This window comes from Carcharodon carcharias, chromosome 24, assembly GCF_017639515.1.
Source record: "Carcharodon carcharias isolate sCarCar2 chromosome 24, sCarCar2.pri, whole genome shotgun sequence".
NCBI lineage: Eukaryota > Metazoa > Chordata > Chondrichthyes > Lamniformes > Lamnidae > Carcharodon > Carcharodon carcharias.
This window is the reverse complement of record NC_054490.1, coordinates 19455388-19478599: the sequence shown is the minus strand read 5'-3', so window position 1 is coordinate 19478599 and position 23212 is coordinate 19455388. Positions and strand designations below refer to the sequence as shown.

Below are 23212 nucleotides of genomic sequence, written 5' to 3'. Positions count from 1 at the left end.
CTCTCTCTCGCTCGGGCTCTCTCTCTCGCTCGGGCTCTCTCTCTCGCTCGGGCTCTCTCTCTCGCTCGGGCTCTCTCTCTCGCTCGGGCTCTCTCTCTCGCTCGGGCTCTCTCTCTCGCTCGGGCTCTCTCTCTCGCTCGGGCTCTCTCTCTCGCTCGGGCTCTCTCTCTCGCTCGGGCTCTCTCTCTCGCTCGGGCTCTCTCTCTCGCTCGGGCTCTCTCTCTCGCTCGGGCTCTCTCTCTCGCTCGGGCTCCTCTCTCTCGCTCGGGCTCTCTCTCTCGCTCGGGCTCTCTCTCTCGCTCGGGCTCTCTCTCTCGCTCGGCTCTCTCTCTCGCTCGGGCTCTCTCTCTCGGCTCGGGCTCTCTCTCTCGCTCGGGCTCTCTCTCTCGCTCGGGCTCTCTCTCTCGCTCGGGCTCTCTCTCTCGCTCGGGCTCTCTCTCTCGCTCGGGCTCTCTCTCTCGCTCGGGCTCTCTCTCTCGCTCGGGCTCTCTCTCTCGCTCGGGCTCTCTCTCTCGCTCGGGCTCTCTCTCTCGCTCGGGCTCTCTCTCTCGTCGGCTCTCGCTCTGCTCGGGCTCTCTCTCGCTCGGGCTCTCGCTCTCTCGGGCTCTCGCTCTCGCTCGGGCTCTCGCTCTCGCTCGGGCTCTCGCTCTCGCTCGGGCTCTCGCTCTCGCTCGGGCTCTCGCTCGGGCTCTCGCTCTCGCTCGGGCTCTCGCTCTCGCTCGGGCTCTCGCTCTCGCTCGGGCTCTCGCTCTCGCTCGGGCTCTCGCTCTCCGCTCGGGCTCTCGCTCTCGCTCGGGCTCTCGCTCATCGCTCGGGCTCTCGCTCTCGCTCGGGCTCTCGCTCTCGCTCGGGCTCTCGCTCTCGCTCGGGCTCTCGCTCTCGCTCGCTCTCTCTCGCTCGGGCTCTCTCTCGCTCTCTCGCTCTCTCTCGCTCGGGCTCTCTCTCGCTCTCTCGCTCTCTCTCGCTCGGGCTCTCTCTCGCTCTCTCTCTCGCTCGGGCTCTCTCTCTCTCTCTCTCTCTCTCTCTCGGGCTCTCTCTCCCTCTCTCTCTCGCTCGGGCTGTCTCTCTCTCTCTCTCTCTCGGGCTGTCTCTCTCTCTCTCTCTCTCGGGCTCGCTCTCTCTCTCTCTCTCGGGCTCTCTCTCTCTCTCTCTCTCTCTCGGGCTCTCTCTCTCTCTCTCTCTCGCTCGGGCTCTCTCTCTCGCTCGGGCTCTCTCTCTCGCTCGGGCTCTCTCTCTCGCTCGGGCTCTCTCTCTCGCTCGGGCTCTCTCTCTCGCTCGGGCTCTCTCTCTCTCTCTCTCTCGCTCGGGCTCTCTCTCTCGCTCGGGCTCTCTCTCTCTCTCTCTCTCGCTCGGGCTCTCTCTCTCTCTCTCTCTCTCTCGGGCTCTCTCTCTCTCTCGGGCTCTCTCTCTCTCTCGGGCTCTCTCTCTCTCTCGGGCTCTCTCTCTCTCTCGGGCTCTCTCTCGCTCGGGCTCTCTCTCTCTCTCGGGCTCTCTCTCTCTCGGGCTCTCTCTCGCTCGGGCTCTCTCTCTCGCTCGGGCTCTCTCTCTCGCTCGGGCTCTCTCTCTCGCTCGGGCTCTCTCTCTCGCTCGGGCTCTCTCTCTCGCTCGGGCTCTCTCTCTCGCTCGGGCTCTCTCTCTCGCTCGGGCTCTCTCTCTCGCTCGGGCTCTCTCTCTCGCTCGGGCTCTCTCTCTCGCTCGGGCTCTCTCTCTCGCTCGGGCTCTCTCTCTCGCTCGGGCTCTCTCTCTCGCTCGGGCTCTCTCGCTCGGGCTCTCTCTCTCTCGCTCGGGCTCTCTCTCTCTCGCTCGGGCTCTCTCTCTCTCTCTCTCTCTCTCTCGCTCGGGCTCTCTCTCTCTCTCTCTCTCTCTCTCTCGCTCGGGCTCTCTCTCTCTCTCTCTCTCTCTCTCTCTCGCTCGGGCTCTCTCTCTCTCTCTCTCTCTCTCTCTCTCTCTCTCGCTCGGGCTCTCTCTCTCTCTCTCTCCCTCTCTCTCCCTCTCTCGCTCGGGCTCTCTCTCTCTCTCTCTCCCTCTCTCGCTCGGGCTCTCTCTCTCTCTCTCTCTCTCTCTCTCTCTCTCTCTCTCTCTCTGTCGCTCGGGCGCGCTCTCTCTCGCTCGGAGGCGCTCTCTCTCTCGCTCGCTCTTGGCTCACTTAATACATGAAGCAACAGCAGTGTTGATGTGACACTGACCTTGGAGCCCAAGGCTTAAATGACGTGGATGAGTCACACACACACAGGGCTCTGCGTCCCGTGGCTTAGCAAAATTAACGGCTGATCCAAGCCAAGAGTTTAAGACGATTACCGGATTTATTCGGGTAACCTGTTGGCGGGCATTGGGGAGGGTGTGGGCTGCTTTACAAGGACTCCAGGACCAGTGAAGTGGAGGTAGGCCAAACAAGAGAGATGTAAGGAAGCACTCCTTTATATAAAAGAGTGCTAGAAATATGGAACTCTCAGTCCACCTCAGCCCCTTCAAAAAGCTGTAGATGGGTGATTCCACTGAGCTCTTGAGATTGAGATTGATTTTTTCTTTTTAGGGGGTGTTGAGAGATCTCGCAAAGATGGGGGTCAATGCAGATGAGGTATAGTGTAACCAAAATACTGGAGAACAGCAGAGCGAATTCAAAGGGCTGAGTGACCTCTTCTTCCTGCACAACAGGTTAGAGTTGTTGCATGGCCTCCTCCTGTTCCTGTCTGACAGGGTCGAGGAGGGGGCTGAATGGGCGTCCTCCTGTTCCTGTGTAACAGGCTTGAGGAGGGGGCTGAATGGGCCTCCTCCTGTTCCTGTGTAACAGGCTCGAGGAGGGGGCTGAATGGGGCCTCCTCCTGTTCCTGTGTAACCGGCTCGAGGAGGGGCTGAATGGCCTCCACCTGTTTCTGTGTAACATGCTCGAGGGGGCTGAATGGTATATGTGTTCGAGGTTGCAGGGGCAGAATCACATGGGGAACTGAAGGCCCTCGGTAACCTGGCAATGCTGAGCCTGATGAGCTAATGCACTGTGGCCCTCTGGTCTGGCCTGGGGCACTCTTTCATTCTGTGTGGTTATGCAAATACCCGGAGACACACAGAGAGAGAGAGAGAGCAGAGGCTGCAATACAAATACCTGAAGGGAGAGGTGGAGCCGGCGGTGAGAAGCTGTATTTCAGGTTTGATCAGGAAGAGAGGATTAGCAATTAGCAGTCGTATTTATTTCAGAAATGGAGCGCAGCCAGAGGGTCAGCACTGAGTGAGTGCTGCCCTGGTGGAGGCTCAGTACTGAGGCCGCGCCCTGCGCTGTTTCGCCCTCCCCACCCCCCAGGGTGCGGCCTGTGCTGTTGGAGGGTCACCCTCCTCCTCCCCAGGGTGATGCTGGAAGGTTGTTTCTCCCCTGCACTCCCTGGCACCCCCCCCCCCCCCCCAACCCCGAGGGCGCACAGGTCTGGATTCAACCCCACCTTTCTCTCTCTCTCTGCTCTCCATGTTTACGGGGAGCCTTGAAAGGGTTCACTGAACCCCCCCCCACCACCCCCCCCACCAATCAAGCCGCAGAAGCGAATTATAAAATCGACGCAGCCGGAAAAGAAAGGCAAGCTGTTTACTCGCGGGGGTGTTTAAAAAAAAACACAAGCTTTCCTCAGCCATTCATCTGAGGAATGTTTGAGGACTCTGGGTCTATACTGGATGGAGTTTAGAAGGATGAGGGAGGGATCTGATTGAAACTAACAGAATACTGAAAGGCCTGGATAGAGTGGACGTGGGGAAGATGTTTCCGTTAGTAGGAGAGACTAGGACCCGAGGGCACAGACTCAGAGTAAAGGGAAGACCTTTTAGAACAGAGATGAGGAGAAACGTCCTTAGCCAGAGAGTGGTGAATCTGTGGAATTCATTGCCACAGAAGGCTGTGGAGGCCTGGTCATTGAGTGTATTTAAGACCGAGATAGATAGGTTCTTGATCGGTAAGGGGATCAAAGGTTATGGGGAGAAGGCGGGAGAATGGGGTTGAGAAACCTATCAGCCATGATTGAATGGCGGAGCAGACTCGATGGGCCAAATGGCCCAATTTCTGCTCCTATGTCTTATGGTTCAGAAGGTCGCGTCCAACGACTTGCCAAATGGGAAACACGACCGTCTCCGGGACGCGGGAACCGCCTGCCTCTCGCCGGAGCGGGGGAGCGAGGCACCAAGCGAAGAGGCGGCAAAGGGATTTGCCGAGTTGCTGGAAGATCAGATTTGGCCGCCTGACAGTCCAATCCTGCCGGATCGTCCCGTCCGCGAAGCCCGGCGCGCGCCCAAAATTTCTCGGTCCCTGCTTCATGGCAGGATGGACCCAGCGGCAGGATTGGTGCCTTTCCTCGCTTCTCGATCTGTTTGACTCTCGGCGGGAAGGGGAGGGGATGATCGGCGCTTGCAGCAATGGTCGGTGGCAAGGTTTTGGTGCTGCTCCGACAAGACCTTATCGAGGTTAAAGTGCATCACCGGCCGTGCGAAACTTTTTAAAGTCAGAGGGAACAAAGGGAGACTTAGGGCGCTTCTGAGAGGCTGCGGCCTCCTGCCTTGGGCTTGAGTCTCGAGAATGAGTAATGGGAGAGAGAGGGAAACGGCAAGAGACGTTGAACCGGTATTTTGCACCTGTCATCGCCGTGAAAGGATACCGGTCGAATACAACCGCGGGGCAACAAAAACAATGGGAGGTGGGATAGCTTCATCATTATCACCAGAGAAAATGCGCTAGGAAGATTAATGGGCCTCAAGGCAAAGCCGCCTCCTGGACCTGCTGTCCTGTCGCCCAGGGCCTTAAAAGTGGCTGCAGGGATAATACGTGCATTGGTTCCCAGCTTCCGAAATTCTGGAAAGGTTCCTTTGGGTCGGAAAACCGCAGATGTAACACACCCATTTGAGAAAGGGGGGAGACTGAAAGCAGGAAGCCACGTACCCCGGTTAGGTTAATATCTGCCAGTCTCCTATTCTCCCCAGCCCACATTCTCCACCGCCCCCCCCCCCCCCGACTCCTCCTCCCCGTTCTCACTCTCCAGCTTCCCCCCCCGACCCCTTTCCCCGCCCACGCACCCTGCCCTGTCCCAGTCCCACATTCACTCACTCCCTCCCTCCCTCCACCGCCCCCATTCTCGCACCCGCCCTTCCTCCCCATTCTCGCTGTCTCATTCCCTTCCTCGTCCTGTTGTCACTCTCTCGATTCCTCCCACCCCCTGTTTCCATGCTCACGCTCCCTCCCTCTCCCGCTTCTCGTTCCCTCGCTCCCTCCCTCTCCCGCTTCTCGTTCCCTCGCTCCCTCCCTCTCCCGCTTCTCGTTCCCTCGCTCCCTCCCTCTCCCGCTTCTCGTTCCCTCGCTCCCTCCCTCTCCCGCTTCTCGTTCCTCGCTCCCTCCCTCTCCCGCTTCTCGTTCCCTCGCTCCCTCCCTCTCCCGCTTCTCGTTCCCTCGCTCCCTCCCTCTCCCGCTTCTCGTTCCCCTCGTCCCTCCCTCCCGCTCTCGGTCCCTCGCTCCATCCCTCTGCCGCTTCTCGGTCCCTCGCTCCCTCCCTCTGCCGCTTCTCGGTCCCTCGCTCCCTCCCTCTGCCGCTTCTCGGTCCCTCGCTCCCTCCCTCTGCCGCTTCTCGGTCCCTCGCTCCCTCCCTCTGCCGCTTCTCGGTCCCTCGCTCCCTCCCTCTGCCGCTCTCTCGGTCCCTCGCTCCCTCCCTCTGCCGCTTCTCGGTCCCTCGCTCCCTCCCTCTGCCGCTTCTCGGTCCCTCGCTCCCTCCCTCTGCGCTTCTCGGTCCCCTCGCTCCCTCCCTCTGCCGCTTCTCGGTCCCTCGCTCCCTCCCTCTGCCGCTTCTCGGTCCCTCGCTCCCTCCCTCTGCCGCTTCTCGGTCCTCGCTCCCTCCCTCTGCCGCTTCTCGGTCCCTCGCTCCCTCCCTCTGCCGCTTCTCGGTCCCTCGCTCCCTCCCTCTGCCGCTTCTTCGGTCCCTCGCTCCCTCCTCTTGCCGCTTCTCGCTCCTCGCTCCTCCCTCTGCCGCTTCTCGCTCCCTCGCTCCCTCCCTCTGCCGCTTCTCGGTCCCTCGCTCCCTCCCTCTGCCGAGCCTCTCTCGTCCCTCGCTCCCTCCCTCTGCCGCTTCTCGCTCCCTCGCTCCCTCCCTCTGCCGCTTCTCGGTCCCTCGCTCCCTCCCTCTGCCGCTTCTCGCTCCCTCGCTCCCTCCCTCTGCCGCTTCTCGCTCCCTCGCTCCCTCCCTCTGCCGCTTCTCGGCTCCCTCGCTCCCTCCCTCTGCCGCTTCTCGCTCCCTCGCTCCCTCCCCTCTGCCGCTTCTCGCTCCCTCGCTCCCTCCCTCTGCCGCTTCTCGCTCCCTCGCTCCCTCCCTCTGCCGCTTCTCGCTCCCATCGCTCCCTCCCTCTGCCGCTTCTCGCTCCCTCGCTCCCTCCCTCTGCCGCTTCTCGCTCCCTCGCTCCCTCCCTCTGCCGCTTCTCGCTCCCTCGCTCCCTCCCTCTGCCGCTTCTCGCTCCCTCGCTCCCTCCCTCTGCCGCTTCTCGCTCCCTCGCTCCCTCCCTCTGCCGCTTCTCGCTCCCTCGCTCCCTCCCTCTGCCGCTTCTCGCTCCCTCGCTCCCTCCCTCTGCCGCTTCTCGCTCCCTCGCTCCCTCCCTCTGCCGCTTCTCGCTCCCTCGCTCCCTCCCTCTGCCGCTTCTCGCTCCCTCGCTCCCTCCCTCTGCCGCTTCTCGCTCCCTCGCTCCCTCCCTCTGCCGCTTCTCGCTCCCTCGCTCCCTCCCTCTGCCGCTTCTCGCTCCCTCGCTCCCTCCCTCTGCCGCTTCTCGCTCCCTCGCTCCCTCCCTCTGCCGCTTCTCGCTCCCTCGCTCCCTCCCTCTGCCGCTTCTCGCTCCCTCGCTCCCTCCCTCTGCCGCTTCTCGCTCCCTCGCTCCCTCCCTCTGCCGCTTCTCGCTCCCTCGCTCCCTCCCTCTGCCGCTTCTCGCTCCCTCGCTCCCTCCCTCTGCCGCTTCTCGCTCCCTCGCTCCCTCCCTCTGCCGCTTCTCGCTCCCTCGCTCCCTCCCTCTGCCGCTTCTCGCTCCCTCGCTCCCTCCCTCTGCCGCTTCTCGCTCCCTCGCTCCCTCCCTCTGCCGCTTCTCGCTCCCTCGCTCCCTCCCTCTGCCGCTTCTCGCTCCCTCGCTCCCTCCCTCTGCCGCTTCTCGCGTCCCTCGCTCCCTCCCTCTGCCGCTTCTCGCTCCCTCGCTCCCTCCCTCTGCCGCTTCTCGCTCCCTCGCTCCCTCCCTCTGCCGCTTCTCGCTCCCTCGCTCCCTCCCTCTGCACTTCTCGCTCCCTCGCTCCCTCCCTCTGCCGCTTCTCGCTCCCTCGCTCCCTCCCTCTGCCGCTTCTCGCTCCCTCGCTCCCTCCCTCTGCCGCTTCTCGCTCCCTCGCTCCCTCCCTCTGCCGCTTCTCGCTCCCTCGCTCCCTCCCTCTGCCGCTTCTCGCTCCCTCGCTCCCTCCCTCTGCCGCTTCTCGCTCCCTCGCTCCCTCCCTCTGGCCGCTTCTCGCTCCCTCGCTCCCTCCCTCTGCCGCTTCTCGCTCCCTCGCTCCCTCCCTCTGCCGCTTCTCGCTCCCTCGCTCCCTCCCTCTGCCGCTTCTCGCTCCCTCGCTCCCTCCCTCTGCCGCTTCTCGCTCCCTCGCTCCCTCCCTCTGCCGCTTCTTCCGCTTCTCGCTCCCTCGCTCCCTCCCTCTGCCGCTTCTCGCTCCCTCGCTCCCTCCCTCTGCCGCTTCTCGCTCCCTCGCTCCCTCCCTCTGCCGCTTCTCGCTCCCTCCCTCTGCCGCTTCTCGCTCCCTCCCTCTGCCGCTTCTCGCTCCCTCCCTCTGCCGCTTCTCGCTCCCTCCCTCTGCCGCTTCTCGCTCCCTCCCTCTGCCGCTTCTCGCTCCCTCCCTCTGCCGCTTCTCGCGCTCCCTCCCTCTGCCGCTTCTCGCTCCCCCCTCTGCTGCCGCTTCTCGCCTCCCTCCCTCTGTCTGCCGCTTCTCGCTCCCTCCCTCTGCCGCTTCTCGCTCCCTCCCTCGCCGCCTCGCTTCTCGCTCCCTCCCTCTTCTCGGCTTCGCGCTTCTCTCTGCTGCCGCTCGGCTCCCTCGCTCCCTCCCTCTGCCGCTTCTCGCTCCCGCTTCCCTCTGCCGCTTCTTCTCGCTCCCTCCCTCTGCCGCGTTCGCTCCCTCCCTCTGCCGCTTCTCGCTCCCTCGCTCCCTCCCTCTGCCCGCTTCTCTCGCTCCCTCGCTCCCTCCCTCTGCCGCTTCTCGCTCCTCGCTCCCTCCCTCAGCCGCTTCTCGCTCCCTCGCTCCCTCCCTCTGCCGCTTCTCGCTCCCTCGCTCCCTCCCTCTGCCGCTTCTCGCTCCCTCGTCCCTCCCTCTGCCGCTTCTCGCTCCCTCGCTCCCTCCCTCTGCGCTTCTCGCTCCCTCGCTCCCTCCCTCTGGCCGCTTCTCGCTCCCTCGCTCCCTCCCTCTGCCGCTTCTCGCTCCCTCGCTCCCTCCCTCTGCCGCTTCTCGCTCCCTCGCTCCCTCCCTCTGCCGCTTCTCGCTCCCTCGCTCCCTCCCTCTGCCGCTTCTCGCTCCCCTCGCTCCCTCCCTCTGCCCGGCTTCTCGCTCCCTCGCTCCCTCCCTCTGCCGCTTCTCGCTCCCTCGCTCCCTCCCTCTGCCGCTTCTCGCTCCCTCGCTCCCTCCCTCTGCCGCTTCTCGCTCCCTCGCTCCCTCCCTCTGCCGCTTCTCGCTCCCTCGCTCCCTCCCCTCTGCCGCTTCTCGCTCCCTCGCTCCCTCCCTCTGCCGCTTCTCGCTCCCTCGCTCCCTCCCTCTGCCGCTTCCTCGCTCCCTCGCTCCCTCCCTTCTGCCGCTTCTCGCTCCCTCGCTCCCTCCCTCTGCCGCTTTCTCGCTCCCCTCGCTCCCTCCCTCTGCCGCTTCTCGCTCCCCTCGCTCCCTCCCTCTGCCGCTTCTCGCTCCCTCGCTCCCTCCCTCTGCCGCTTCTCGCTCCCTCGCTCCCTCCCTCTGCCGCTTCTCGCTCCCTCGCTCCCTCCCTCTGCCGCTTCTCGCCTCCCTCGCTCCCTCCCTCTGCCGCTTCTCGCTCCCTCGCTCCCTCCCTCTGCCGCTTCTCGCTCCTCGCTCCCTCCCTCTCGGCCGCTTCTCGCTCCCTCGCTCCCTCCCTCTGCCGCTTCTCGCTCCCTCGCTCCTCCCTCTGCCGCTTCTCGCTCCCTTCGCTCCCTCCCTCTGCCGCTTCTCGCTCCCTCGCTCCCTCCCTCTGCCGCTTCTCGCTCCCTCGCTCCCTCCCTCTGCCGCTTCTTCGCTCCCTCGCTCCCTCCCTCTGGCCGCTTCTCGCTCCCTCGCTCCCTCCCTCTGCCCGCTTCTCGCTCCCTCGCTCCCTCCTCTGCCGCTATCTCCGCTCTCGCTCCCTCCCTCTGCCGCTTCTCGCTCCCTCCCTCTGCCGCTTCTCGCTCCCTCCCTCTGCCGCTTCTCGCTCCCTCCCTCTGCCGCTTCTCGCTCCCTCGCTCGCGCTCGCTCGAACCCTCTCCCTCCCGTTCTTGCTCTCTCCCTCCCTTCCCCCATTTTTGCTCTCGGGCCCGCTCCCTCCCCCTGTCTGGCCCTAACTCTCCGCTGTGTACTGTACATGTATGTGAGCGGGTTCTGAGACAAACACCTAGGCTGTTCAGTAACAGATTAGAAGAATTCTCTGTCTGTGTAATGCCTTCAGTTACTGGTCTCCAAACTGAGGTTTGAGCTGGGGTTCCAGCATTCTGAAACCTGCAAATTCTGCCACCTAGAAGGACAAGGGCAGCAGACTCATGGGGAACACCACCACCTGGAAGTTCCCCTCTAAGCCGCTCACCATCCTGACTTGGAAATATATCGGCCATTCCTTCACTGTTGCTGGGTCAAAATCCTGGAACTCCCTCCCTAACTGCACTGTGGGTGTACCTACATCACATGGACTTCAGTGGTTCAAGAAGGCAGCTCACCACCACCTTCTCAAGGGCAATTAGGGATGGGCAGTAAATAACAGCATTGCCAGTGATGCCCCCTCCCTCGCCACTGTCATGATCAGCCCACCATCTCTCACTGCATGGGGATCTTCCGGACTTGGCCCTTCTCACCACCAGCATCCCATTCCTTGTCTCCCTCCACACTGGGGCCTCATCACCTCTGTCACGGTGCTGTACCGTCATTCCCCTCGCTAGGGCCTTGGAGGGCTTCATGGTCTCCCTCCACACTGGAGCCCATGATCACCTCCATCATGGGGCTCCATGGTGTATCTCTCTTCAATGGGGACCCTGATCACCACCATCATGGGGTACCATGGTGTATCTCTCTTCAATGGGGACCCTTATCACCTCCATCATGGGGCACCATGACCTTCCTCCACACTGGGGGACCCTGACCACTTCCATCATGGGACTCCTTGGTCTCCCCACTCACTGGGAACCCTGACCAGTTCCATCATGGGACTCCATGCTCTCCCCACTCACTGGGGATCCTGATCACCTCCATCATGGGACTCCATGCTCTCCCCACTCACTGGGGGATCCTGGTCACCTCCATTATGGGACCCCATGATCTCCCCACTCACTGGGGGATCCTGATCACCTCCATAATGGGACTCCATGCTTTCCCCACTCACTAGGGATCCTGATCACCTCCATCATGGGACCCCCATGCTCTCCCCACTCACTGAGAGACCCTGACCACCTCCATCATCGGACCCCATGCTCTCTATTCACTGGGGACCCTGACCACCTCCATCATGGGACTCCATGCTCTCTATTCACTGGGAACCCTGACCACCTCCATCATGGGACTCCATGCTCTCCCCACTCACTGGGAACCCTGACCACCTCCATCATGGGACTCCATGCTCTCCCCAATCACTTGGGGACCCTGACCACCTCTATAATGGGACCCCATGCTCTCCCCACTCACTGGGAACCCTGACCACCTCCATCATGGGACTCCATGCTCTCCCCAATCACTTGGGGACCCTGACCACCTCCATAATGGAACCCCATGCTCTCCCCACTCACTGGGGGACCCTGACCATCTCCATAATGGGACCCCATGCTCTCCCCACTCACTGGGGGACCCTGACCACCTCCATCATGGGACCCCATGATCTCCTCTTCCTCACTGGGGGACCCTGATCACCTTGATCGTGGGGATCCCTGGCCTCCCTCTGCACTGGGTCCACTGATCACCTCCATCATAGGGCTCCGTGGTCTCCCTCCGCCCTGGGACCCCTCTGACCTCCGTCTTGTCTCCCCTCAGGTGCAGAACCTCCAGTTGGAGCGGGAGATGTCACTGGCCACCAACCGCAGCCTGGCAGAGAAGAACCTGGAGTTCCAGCCCCTGCTGGAGGGCGGGAAGGGGCGGCTGCATGAGAAGTACACGGAGCTCCAGAGCCTGTACGACGCAGTCCTGGAGCGGAAGAAGCAGCTCGGTAAGCACGTGCCCGGCCAGCAGCTGGTTCAACCTCGGCCCATTCGATGCTTTGAAGCAGCGGGCTGAAAGGCAGGAATGGGTTCCAAGTGCCGCCCACGTAGACAATCGCACACAAAGGCCTGTGGAGTTGGTTACGAGCACGTTTCCAGAGCCATAACTGGGCCTGTGTTGCTCTCTCTGCACGCTTGAGATTAATAGGCTCTTGGGGGCATAATTACCTCCATCATGGGACCCCATGCTCTCCCCACTCACTGGGGATCCTGATCACCTCCATCATGGGACCCCATGCTCTCCCCACTCACTGGGGATCCTGATCACCTCCATCATGGGACCCCATGCTCTCCCCACTCACTGGGGATCCTGATCACCTCCATCATGGGACCCCATGCTCTCCCCACTCACTGGGGGACCCTGACCACCTCCACCATGGGAAATGTTTAAATGTCATCAGGAGTGAGGAGGAGAGTAACCGATTTCAGGAGAACATAGTGTCAGAAACAGGAGCAGGAGTAGGCCATTCGCGGTCCCTTGAGCCCGCTCCATCATTTGATAGGAGGTAGCGGAGATAGGGAGGATTGTAGGGTCTGGAGTGGGTTATTGAGATAGGGAGGATTTTAGGGGCTACAGGAGGTTACAGAGATAGGGAAGGTTGTAGGGGCTACAGGAGGTTACAGAGATAGGGAAGGTTGTAGGGGCTACAGGAGGTTACAGAGATAGGGTTATAGGGGCTGGAGGAGGTGATAGAGATAGGGAGGGTTGTAGGGCCTGGAGGGGGTTACAGAGATAGGGAGGGTTGTAGGGGCTGGAGGGGGTTATTGAGATAGGGAGGATTGTAGGGGCTACAGGAGGTTACAGAGATAGGGAATGTTGTAGGGGCTACAGGAGATTACAGAGATAGGGAGGGTTGTAGGGGGCTACAGGAGGTTACAGAGATAGGGAGGGTTGTAGGGGCTGGAGGAGGTTACAGAGATAGGGAGGGTTGTAGGGGCTGGAGGAGGTTTCAGAGATAGGGAAGGTTGTAGGGGCTGGAGTGGGTTACTGAGATAGCGGGGTTGTAGGGGCTGGAGGAGGTACAGAGATAGGGAGGGTTGTAGGGGCTGGAGTGTGTTACAGAGATAGAGAGGGTTGTAGGGGCTGGAGTGGGTTTCAGAGATAGGGAGGGTTGTAGGGGCTGGAGTGGGTTTCAGAGATAGGGAGGGTTGTAGGGGCTGGAGTGGGTTACAGAGATAGGGAAGGTTGTAGGGGCTACAGGATGTTACAGAGATAGATGGTGATGCCACGGAGGGATTTGAAAACAGGATGGGAATTTTAAAATGGAGATGTTTTCAGACCGGGAGCTAGTGTAGGTCAATGAGTCGAGGTGTGATTGGTGAAGGGGCCTTGGGACAGGGGCAGCAGAGTTTTGGATGCATCCAGTTGCAATTAAAATCCAATTCACGCCTTCAATTGGGACAAACGCCAGGGGAAGCATTTGGAAATCTGAGATTTATTGGTGAATGTAGACCTGCCAATAAGGTTCTATCAGCTCTTGGGATTGCCAGAGGACCTGGAGTAGACACTTCCGTACTCCACCCACTCTATCCCCACAGTCCGACCCCCTCAGCTGATTGTAATCCCGTTCTGTGCAGAAAGTTGCCATTCAGTCCATCACTCCTATGCTGACTCCTTGAAGGAGCTAGCTAATTAGCATCCATTCTACTCCTTTTTTCTGTAGCCCTACAATCTTTCCTTTTCGAGTATTTATGCAATTCACTTTTGAAAGTTTGTTTTTACTCATTTATACGCTGGACGCGGACGTCGCTGGCTGGGCCAGTATGTACTGCCCATCCCTCATTGCTCCTTGAGAAGGTGGTGGTGAGCTGCCTTATTGAGCCGCTGCAGTCCCTGTGGTGTAGGTATACCCACAGCGCTGGTAGGGAGGGAGTTCCAGGATTTTGACCCAGCAACAGTGAAGGAATGGCCGATATATTTCCAAGTCAGGATGGAGGGGAGCTTCCAGGTTTTCATGCATGTGCTGCCCTTGTCCTTCTTGGTGGCAGTGGTCGTAGGCTTGGAGGTGCTACCTAAGGATCCTTGGTGACTTTCTGCGGTGCATCTTGTAGATGGTACACACTGCTGCCGCTGTGCGTCGGTGGTGGAGATGATGGCAAGTGACGATTGCATCTGTTCCCCATTCAGCTGCTGTATTCCAGCTCACATCAGATCGCCGCATAAAACAAAAATATCCCTCCTGGCTCTTTACCTGATTATCTTAAATCTGTGTCCACTGCTTCCTGCCAGTGGGAACAGTCTGTCCCCATCTACTGTATCAAAAGCCCTACCATCACACTTGTGGGTGTTACCCATAAAACCACTTGCTCTCTACATGATGCAGTCTCTGCCATGTCAAGAGCTGATTGAGCTCCCTCTCTATCATGTAGGTGGTGTCAGAACCAGCTATATCGGCCCGCAACGCATTCCAGGGATTCACTACCCTCTGGGATAGAGTACTGTGTTAAACTTGTGTAAGGTGTGGGGCAGGCTATACTTGGAGTTATGGTTCCAGTCTCCGTATCACACTGGGAGTCACTGTGCACAGTTCCGCTCTCCATATCAAACTGGGAGCCACTGTGCACAGTTCCAGTCTCCATATCACACTGGGAGTCACTGTGCACAGTTCCGGTCTCCATATCACACTGGGAGTCACTGCACACAGCTCCACTCTCCATATCACACTGGGAGTCACTGTGCACAGCTCAGCTCTCCATATCACACTGGGAGTCACTGTGCACGGTTCCAGACTCCATAACACACTGGGAGTCACTGTGCACAGTTCGGGATTCCATATCACACTGCGAGTTACTGTGCACAGTTCCGGACTCCATAACACACTGGGAGTCACTGTGCACAGTTCTGGTCTCCATATCACACTGGGAGAGTCACTATAACAAAGCTTTAGTAGTACGAGAGAGGGTGAAAAGATGTTACCAGTCCGGAGAGGTTTTACCCATCAGAAAACATTGAACAGGGTGAGGTGCTTTTCTCCAGGTCAGAAAAGGTGGAGGTGTGGCCAGTGAAGGAGATGATAGAATCAGACAGTATTAGTGTGAGGCCCTTCAGCCCATTGACCTGTGCCAGGTCAATTTAGTATTGATTCTGTTTCCACAGCCATCTCAGGCAGTGCATTCAGAGTGCTGTGTTCAGTTCTTATACCAAAGCTACAGGGTGGACGCCGAGAAGCTCTTTCCACTGGTCACTCAATTCCCCAAGCAAGGAATTTGGGAGAAACGTCTTCACCCAGAGCGTGGTGAGAACGTGGACCCCTCTCTCCCACGGGGAGTGGTTGAGGCTAATCGTGTTGATGTATTCGAGGGGAAGCTGGATAAGCGCATGAGGGAGAGAGAAATAGGGCATTTTGATGGGGTGACGTGAAGAGCGGGCTCTTGTGGAGCATAAGCACCAGCTTGGACCAGATGGACCGAACGGCCTGCCTGTCTGCTGTTGACCCCCATCTTGTCCTACAAAAGAAAAGAACAGGAGGACAGTCAGTCAGTCAGTCTGCCCGAGTGCCTCTGTAGTCGCAGAGTTTAAACTCAGAGCTCCACCCCCCCCCCCCCACCCCCACCCCCACCCCCGCCTCAAACCTGATTCGGGTCAGTTGGATCAAAGAGCAGATTTGTGCGATTTTTCTTCTCTGCAGCGTCCTGGCAGCGAAGGACGGGGGTTGGCGGGGAGGTCACGGAAGAGAAGGGTGTTTAGGAATTAGATTGGCACGGAGTGAATTTCTAAACGTTTTACATGCTTTCCAGGGAGATTTTCAAATGCGGCGGACACAGACCACCTGCTGTCGGTGCTGCAAGCAGAGGGAGCCAAGATAGAGGAGGAGTCAGAGGTAAGCGGCTGGTTCTGCTGTTTCATCATTCTATTCTGGAGAGGGCAGGGCTGGTTGTCCGCGTGCACGTGTGTGTCTGTGTAGTATGGAAGGGCGGGGGGAGAGAGGGGTTCCTTTGTGTGTTGCCTGGGAGTTTGGGGGAGGTGGGTGGAGGATTCACCGCAAGAAGATTTGAGTGCAGAAGTAAAGATGCCTTGCTTCAGTTGTATAGAGCCTTGGTTAGACCACACCTAGAACCAGTCTCGGAATAAGGGGCAGGCCATTTAGGACTGAGATGGGGAGGGATTTCTTCACTCAGATGGTGGTGAACCTTTGGAATTCTTTACCTCAGAGGGCTGCGGAAGCTCCTTCATTGAGTAAGTTCACGACGGACAGATTTCTAGATACTAATGACATCAAGGGGTAATGGAGAGAGGACAGCAACATGGTATTGAGGTAACACAATCAGCCATGATCTAGCTGAATGGCGGAGCAGGCTCAGGGAGTCTCCTTGTGCTCCTATGTTCTGTGTCAGAGCACACGCACACTGGCCTGTAATATTTTAAGATTTCGCCCTGTTTTTCTGGACTCCTCAACCAGAGGAAGTAATTTGTCTCATCCTAATATGGTTAGTTCTCAAATGTAGCCAGCCAGAACCTGATATGTGAGGTGCCTCATATCTAAGTGACTTCAGAATAATATCCCTTAGCTTGCCTCTGAAAATCTCTCTCCGTCTCCGTCTCTCTCTTCGTCTCCGTCTGTCTCTCCGTCTCCCCCTCTCTCTCTCTCCGTCTCCCCCTCTCTCTCTCTCCGTCTCCCCCTCTCTCTCTCTCCGTCTCCCCCTCTCTCTCTCTCCGTCTCCCTCTCTCTCTCTCTCCGTCTCCCTCTCTCTCTCTCCGTCTCCCTCTCTCTCTCTCTCCGTCTCCCTCTCTCTCTCTCTCTCTCTCCGTCTCCCTCTCTCTCTCTCTCCGTCTCCCTCTCTCTCTCTCTCCGTCTCACTCTCTCTCTCTCTCCGTCTCCCTCTCTCTCTCTCTCCGTCTCCCTCTCTCTCTCTCTCCGTCTCCCTCTCTCTCTCTCTCCGTCTCCCTCTCTCTCTTCGTCTCCGTCTGTCTCTCCGTCTCCCTCTCTCTCTCTCTCTCCGTCTCCCCTCCCTCTCTCTCTCTCTCCACCTCCCTCTCTCACTCTCCACCTCCCTCTCTCTCTCTCTCTCCGTCTCCCTCTCTCTCTCTCTCTCCGTCTCCCTCTCTCTCTCTCTCCGTCTCCCTCTCTCTCTCTCTCTCTCTCCGTCTCCCTCTCTCTCTCTCTCTCTCTCCGTCTCCCTCTCTCTCTCTCTCTCCGTCTCCCTCTCTCTCTCTCTCCGTCTCCCTCTCTCTCTCTCTCCGTCTCCCTCTCTCTCTCTCTCCGTCTCCCTCTCTCTCTCTCTCTCTCTCCGTCTCCCTCTCTCTCTCTCTCCGTCTCCCTCTCTCTCTCTCTCCGTCTCACTCTCTCTCTCTCTCCGTCTCCCTCTCTCTCTCTCTCCGTCTCCCTCTCTCTCTCTCTCCGTCTCCCTCTCTCTCTCTCTCCGTCTCCCTCTCTCTCTCTCTCCGTCTCCCTCTCTCTCTCTCTCTCCGTCTCCCTCTCTCTCTCTCTCCGTCTCCCTCTCTCTCTCTCTCTCTCCGTCTCCCTCTCTCTCTCTCTCTCTCCGTCTCCCTCTCTCTCTCTCTCTCTCCGTCTCCCTCTCTCTCTCTCTCTCTCTCCGTCTCCCTCTCTCTCTCTCTCTCTCTCCGTCTCCCTCTCTCTCTCTCTCTCTCCGTCTCCCTCTCTCTCTCTCTCTCTCTCCGTCTCCCTCTCTCTCTCTCTCTCTCTCTCCGTCTCCCTCTCTCTCTCTCTCTCTCTCCGTCTCCCTCTCTCTCTCTCTCCGTCTCCCTCTCTCTCTCTCTCCGTCTCCCTCTCTCTCTCTCTCCGTCTCCCTCTCTCTCTCTCTCCGTCTCCCTCTCTCTCTCTCTCCGTCTCCCTCTCTCTCTCTCTCCGTCTCCCTCTCTCTCTCTCTCTCTCCGTCTCCCTCTCTCTCTCTCTCTCTCCGTCTCCCTCTCTCTCTCTCTCTCCGTCTCCCTCTCTCTCTCTCCGTCTCCCTCTCTCTCTCTCCGTCTCCCTCTCTCTCTCTCTCCGTCTCCCTCTCTCTCTCTCTCCGTCTCCCTCTCTCTCTCTCCGTCTCCCTCTCTCTCTCTCTCCCTCTCTCCGTCTCCCCCTCTCCGTCTCCCCCTCTCCCCCTCTCCCCCTCTCCCCCTCTCCCCCTCTCCCCCTCTCCCCCTCTCCCCCTCTCCCCCTCTCCCCCTCTCCCCCTCTCCCCCTCTCCCCCTCTCCCCCTCTCCCCCTCTCCCCCGCTCCCTCTCTCCGTCTCTCCGTCTCTCCGTCTCTTCATCTCTCCGTCTCTCCGTCTCTCTCTCCGTCTCCCCCTCTCCCTCTCTCCGTCTCCCCCTCTCCCTCTCTCCGTCTCCCCCTCTCCCCCTCTCCCTCCTCCCCCTCTCCCCCTCTCCCTCTCTCCCTCTCTCCGTCTCCCCCTCTCCCTCTCTCCGTCTCCCCCTCTCCCTCTCTCCGTCTCCCCCTCTCCCTCTCTCCGTCTCCCCCTCTCCCTCTCTCCGTCTCCCCCTCTCCCTCTCTCCGTCTCCCCCTCTCCCTCTCTCCGTCTCCCCCCTCTCCCTCTCTCCGTCTCCCCTCTCCCTCTCTCCGTCTCCCCCTCTCCCCCTCTCCCTCTCTCCGTCTCCCCCTCTCCCTCTCTCCGTCTCCCCTCTCCCTCTCTCCGTCTCCCCCCTCTCCCTCTCTCCGTCTCCCCCTCTCCCTCTCTCCGTCTCCCCTCTCCCTCTCTCCTTCTCCCCCTCTCCCTCTCTCCGTCTCCCCCTCTCCCCTCTCCCTCTCTCCGTCTCCCCCCTCTCCCTCTCTCCGCTCTCTCCGTCTCCCCCTCTCCCTCTCTCCGTCTCCCCCTCTCCCTCTCTCCGTCTCCCCCTCTCCCTCTCTCCGTCTCCCCCTCTCCTCTCTCCCTCTCTCCCTCTCTCCCTCTCTACCTCTCTCCCTCTCTCCGTCTCTCCCTCTCTCCTTCTCTCCGTCTCCCCTCTCCCTCTCTCCCTCTCTCCCTCTCTCCGTCTCCCTCTCTCCGTCTCCCCCTCTCCCCCTCTCCCCCTCCCCCCCTCTCCCTCTCCCTCTCCCCTCTCCCCCTCTCCCCCTCTCCCCTCTCCCCCTCTCCCCCTCTCCCCCTCTCCCCCTCTCCCCCTCTCCCCCTCTCCCCTCTCCCCTCTCCCCCTCTCCCTCTCTCCCTCTCTCCCCCTCTCCCTCTCTCCCTCTCCCCCTCTCTCCTTCTCTCCCTCTCTCCTTCTCTCCCTCTCTCCCTCTCTCCCTCTCTCCCTCTCTCCTTCTCTCCCTCTCTCCTTCTCTCCCTCTCCCCCTCTCCCTCTCTCCCTCTCCCCCTCTCCCCCTCTCCCTCTCTCCGTCTCCCCCTCTCTCCCTCTCCCTCTCCCTCTCCCTCTCCCTCTCCCTCTCCCTTTCCCTCTCCCTCTCCCTCCCCCTCTCCCCCTCTCCCCCTCTCCCTCTCTCCCCCTCTCCGCCTCTCCGCCTCTCCCTCTCTCCGTCTCTCCGTCTCTCCTCTCCCTCTCTCTCCGTCTCCCCCTCTCCCTCTCTCCGTCTCCCCCTCTCCCTCTCTCCGTCTCCCCCTCTCCCTCTCTCCGTCTCCCCTCTCCCTCTCTCCGTCTCCCCCTCTCCCTCTCTCCGTCTCCCCCTCTCCCTCTCTCCGTCTCCCCCTCTCCCTCTCTCCGTCTCCCCCTCTCCCTCTCTCCGTCTCCCCCTCTCCCTCTCTCCGTCTCCCCCTCTCCCTCTCTCCGTCTCCCCCTCTCCCTCTCTCCGTCTCCCCCTCTCCCTCTCTCCGTCTCCCCCTCTCCCCCTCTCCCTCTCTCCGTCTCTCCGTCTCCCCCTCTCCCTCTCTCCCTCTCTCCGTCTCCCCCTCTCCCTCTCTCCGTCTCCCCCTCTCCCTCTCTCCCTCTCTCCCTCTCTCCGTCTCCCCCTCTCCCCCTCTCTCCCTCTCCCCCACCCTCTCTCCCTCTCCCCCTCTCCCCCACCCCCTCTCTCCCTCTCCCCCTCTCCCCCACCCCCTCTCTCCCTCTCCCCCTCTCCCCCACCCGCTCTCTCCCTCTCCCCCTCTCCCCCTCTCCCCCTCTCCCTATCCCACTCGCTCCCTCTCTCACTCTCTCCCCCTCTCCCTCTCTCCCTCTCTCCCTCTCTCCGTCTCTCCGTCTCCCCCTCTCCCCCTCTCCCTCTCTCCCCTCTCTCCCTCTCCCCCTCTCCCTCTCTCCGTCTCCCCCTCTCCCCCTCTCCCTCTCCCTCTCCCTCTCCCTCTCCCTCTCCCTCTCCCTCTCCCCCTCTCCCCCTCTCCGCCTCTCCGCCTCTCCGCCTCTCCGCCTCTCCGCCTCTCCGCCTCTCCGCCTCTCCGCCTCTCCGTCTCTCCCTCTCTCCCTCTCTCCCTCTCTCCGTCTCTCCGTCTCCCCCTCTCCCTCTCTCCGTCTCTCCGTCTCTCCCTCTCTCCGTCTCCCCCCTCTCCCTCTCTCCGTCTCCCCCTCTCCCTCTCTCCGTCTCCCCCTCTCCCTCTCTCCGTCTCCCCCTCTCCCTCTCTCTCCGTCTCCCCCTCTCCCTCTCTCTGTCTCCCCCTCTCCCTCTCTCCGTCTCCCCCTCTCCCTCTCTCTGTCTCCCTCTCTCCCTCTCTCTGTCTCCCTCTCTCCCTCTCTCTGTCTCCCTCTCTCCCTCTCTCCGTCTCCCTCTCTCCCTCTCTCCGTCTCCCCCTCTCCCTCTCTCCGTCTCCCCCTCTCCTCTCTCCGTCTCCCCCTCTCCCTCTCTCCGTCTCCCCCTCTCCCTCTCTCCGTCTCCCCCCTCTCCCTCTCTCCGTCTCCCCCTCTCCCTCTCTCCGTCTCCCCCTCTCCCTCTCTCCGTCTCCCCCCTCTCCCTCTCTCCGTCTCCCCTCTCCCTCTCTCCGTCTCCCCCTCTCCCTCTCTCCGTCTCCCCCTCTCCCCTCTCTCCGTCTCCCCCTCTCCCTCTCTCCGTCTCCCCCTCTCCCTCTCTCCGTCTCCCCCTCTCTCCCTCTCTCCGTCTCCCCCTCTCCCTCTCTCCGTCTCCCCCTCTCCCTCTCTCCGTCTCCCCCTCTCTCCCGTCTCCCCTCTCCTCCCTCTCCCCCTCTCCCCCTCTCCCCCCTCTCCCCCTCTCCCCCTCTCCCCCTCTCGGTCTCTCCCCCTCTCCCCCTCTCCCCCTCTCCGTCTCTCCCCCTCTCGGTCTCTCCCCCTCTCCGTCTCTCCCCCTCTCCGTCTCTCCCCCTCTCCGTCTCTCCCCCTCTCCGTCTCTCCCCCTCTCCGTCTCTCTCCCCCTCTCCCTCTCTCTCCCCCTCTCCCCTCTCTCTCCTCCGTCTCCCCTCTCCCTCTCTCCCTCTCTCCGTCTCCCCCTCTCCCTCTCTCCGTCTCCCCCTCTCCCTCTCTCCGTCTCCCTCTCTCCGTCTCCCCCTCTCCCTCTCTCCGTCTCCCCCTCTCCCTCTCTCCGTCTCCCCCTCTCCCTCTCTCCCGTCTCCCCCTCTCCCCCTCTCCCCCTCTCCCTCTCTCCCTCTCTCCCTCTCTCCCTCTCTCCCTCTCTCCCTCTCTCCGTCTCTCCGTCTCTCCGTCTCCCCCTCTCCCTCTCTCCGTCTCCCCCTCTCTCTCTCTCCGTCTCCCCCTCTCCCTCTCTCCGTCTCCCCCCTCTCCCTCTCTCCGTCTCCCCCTCTCCCTCTCTCCGTCTCCACCTCTCCCTCTCTCCGTCTCCCCCTCTCCCTCTCTCCGTCTCCCCCTCTCCCCCTCTCCCTCTCTCCGTCTCCCCCTCTCCCTCTCTCCGTCTCCCCCTCTCCCCCTCTCCCCCTCTCCCTCTCTCCCTCTCTCCCTCTCTCCCTCTCTCCCTCTCTCCCTCTCTCCCTCTCTCCCTCTCTCCCTCTCTCCCTCTCTCCCTCTCTCCCTCTCTCCCTCTCTCCCTCTCTCCCTCTCTCCGTCTCTCCGTCTCTCCGTCTCCCCCTCTCCCTCTCTCCGTCTCTCCGTCTCCCTCTCTCCGTCTCTCCGTCTCCGTCTCTCCGTCTCCCCCTCTCCCTCTCTCCGTCTCCCCCTCTCCCTCTCTCCGTCTCCCCCTCTCCCTCTCTCCGTCTCCCCCTGTCCCTCTCTCCGTCTCCCCCTCTCCCCCTCTCCCCCTCTCCCCTCTCCGTCTCCCCCTCTCCCCCTCTCCCTCTCTCCCTCTCTCCGTCTCCCCCTCTCCCTCTCTCCGTCTCCCCCTCTCCCTCTCTCCGTCTCCCCCTCTCCCTCTCTCCGTCTCCCCCTCTCCCTCTCTCCGTCTCCCCCTCTCTCTCTCTCTCCGTCTCCCCCTCTCTCCGTCTCCCCCTCTCTCCGTCTCCCCCTCTCTCCGTCTCCCCCTCTCTCCGTCTCCCCCTCTCTCCGTCTCCCCCTCTCTCTCTCTCTCCGTCTCCCCCTCTCTCTCTCTCCGTCTCCCCCTCTCTCTCTCTCCGTCTTCCCCCCTCTCTTTCTCTCTCCGTCTCCCCCCCTCTCTTCTCTCTCCGTCTCCCCCCCTCTCTTTCTCTCCGTCTCCCCCTCTTTCTCTCTCTCCGTCTCCCCCTCTTTCTTTCTCTCTCCGTCTCCCCCTCTCTCTTTCTCTCTCCGTCTCCCCCTCTCTCTTTCTCTCTCCGTCTCCCCCTCTCTCTTTCTCTCTCCGTCTCCCCCTCTCTCTTTCTCTCTCCGTCTCCCCCTCTCTCTTTCTCTCTCCGTCTCCCCCTCTCTCTTTCTCTCTCCGTCTCCCCCTCTCCCCCTCTCCCCTCTCCCCCTCTCTCCTATCTCCCTCTCTCCCTCTCCCCCTCTCCTCTCTCTCTCTCCCCCTCTCCCCCTCTCCCCCTCTCCCCCTCTCCCCCTCTCCCCTCTCCCCCTCTCCTCTCTCCCTCTCTCTCCCTCTCTCTCCCTCTCTCCCCCTCTCCCCCTCTCCCCCTCTCCCCCCTCTCCCCCACTCCCCCTCTCCCGCTCTCCATCTTCCCACTCCCCCTCTCCCGCTCTCCATCTTCCCACTCCCCCTCTCCCGCTCTCCATCTTCCCACTCCCCCTCTCCCGCTCTCCATCTTCCCACTCCCCCTCTCCCGCTCTCCCCTCTCCCCCTCTCCCCCTGTCCCCCTCTCCCCCTCTCCCCATCTCTCCATCTCTCCCTCTCTCCCTCTCTCCCTCTCTCCCTCTCTCCATCTCTCCATCTCTCCATCTCTCTCCAACTCTCTCCCCCTCTCTCTCTCTCTCCCCGTCTCCCCCTCTCTCTCTCTCTCCGTCTCCCCCCTTCTCTCTCTCTCCGTCTCCCCCCTTCTCTCTTTCTCTCTCCGTCTCCCCTCTCTCTCTCTCTCTCCGTCTCCCCCCCTCTCTCTCTCTCTCCGTCTCTCCCTCTCTCCCTCTCCGTCTCCCCCTCTCTCTCTCTCTCCGTCTCCCCCTCTCTCTTTCTCTCTCCGTCTCCCCCTCTCTCTTTCTCTCTCCGTCTCCCCCCCTCTCTCTCTCTCTCCGTCTCCCCCTCTCTCTTTCTCTCTCCGTCTCCCCCTCTCTCTTTCTCTCTCCGTCTGCCCCTCTCTCTCTCTCTCCGTCTGCCCCTCTCTCTCTCTCTCCGTCTGCCCCTCTCTCTCTCTCTCCGTCTGACCCTCTCTCTCTCTCTCTCTCTCCGTCTGACCCTCTCTCTCTCTCTCCGTCTGACCCTCTCTCTCTCTCTCTCTCCGTCTGACCCTCTCTCTCTCTCTCTCCGTCTGACCCTCTCTCTCTCTCTCTCTGTCTCCCCCCTCTCTCTCTCTCTCTCTGTCTCCCCCTCTCTCTCTCTCTCTCTGTCTCCCCCTCTCTCTCTCTCTCTCTCCGTCTCCCCCTCTCTCTCTCTCTCTCTCCGTCTCCCCCTCTCTCTCTCTCTCTCTCCGTCTCCCCCTCTCTCTC

The 23212-nt window shown here is 61.3% G+C and overlaps 1 protein-coding gene across 1 annotated transcript in view; it reads left to right on the top strand.

Moving 5' to 3' along the window:
* Window positions 1–23212, top strand: part of vps37c (VPS37C subunit of ESCRT-I) — a 38545-nt gene that overhangs the window by 5474 nt on the left and 9859 nt on the right. Inside the window, exons 3-4 of the mRNA XM_041173908.1 lie at window positions 11231–11402; window positions 15193–15275. Coding sequence (XP_041029842.1) covers window positions 11231–11402; window positions 15193–15275 — 255 coding nt within the window. The remainder of the gene's footprint in view (window positions 1–11230; window positions 11403–15192; window positions 15276–23212) is intronic.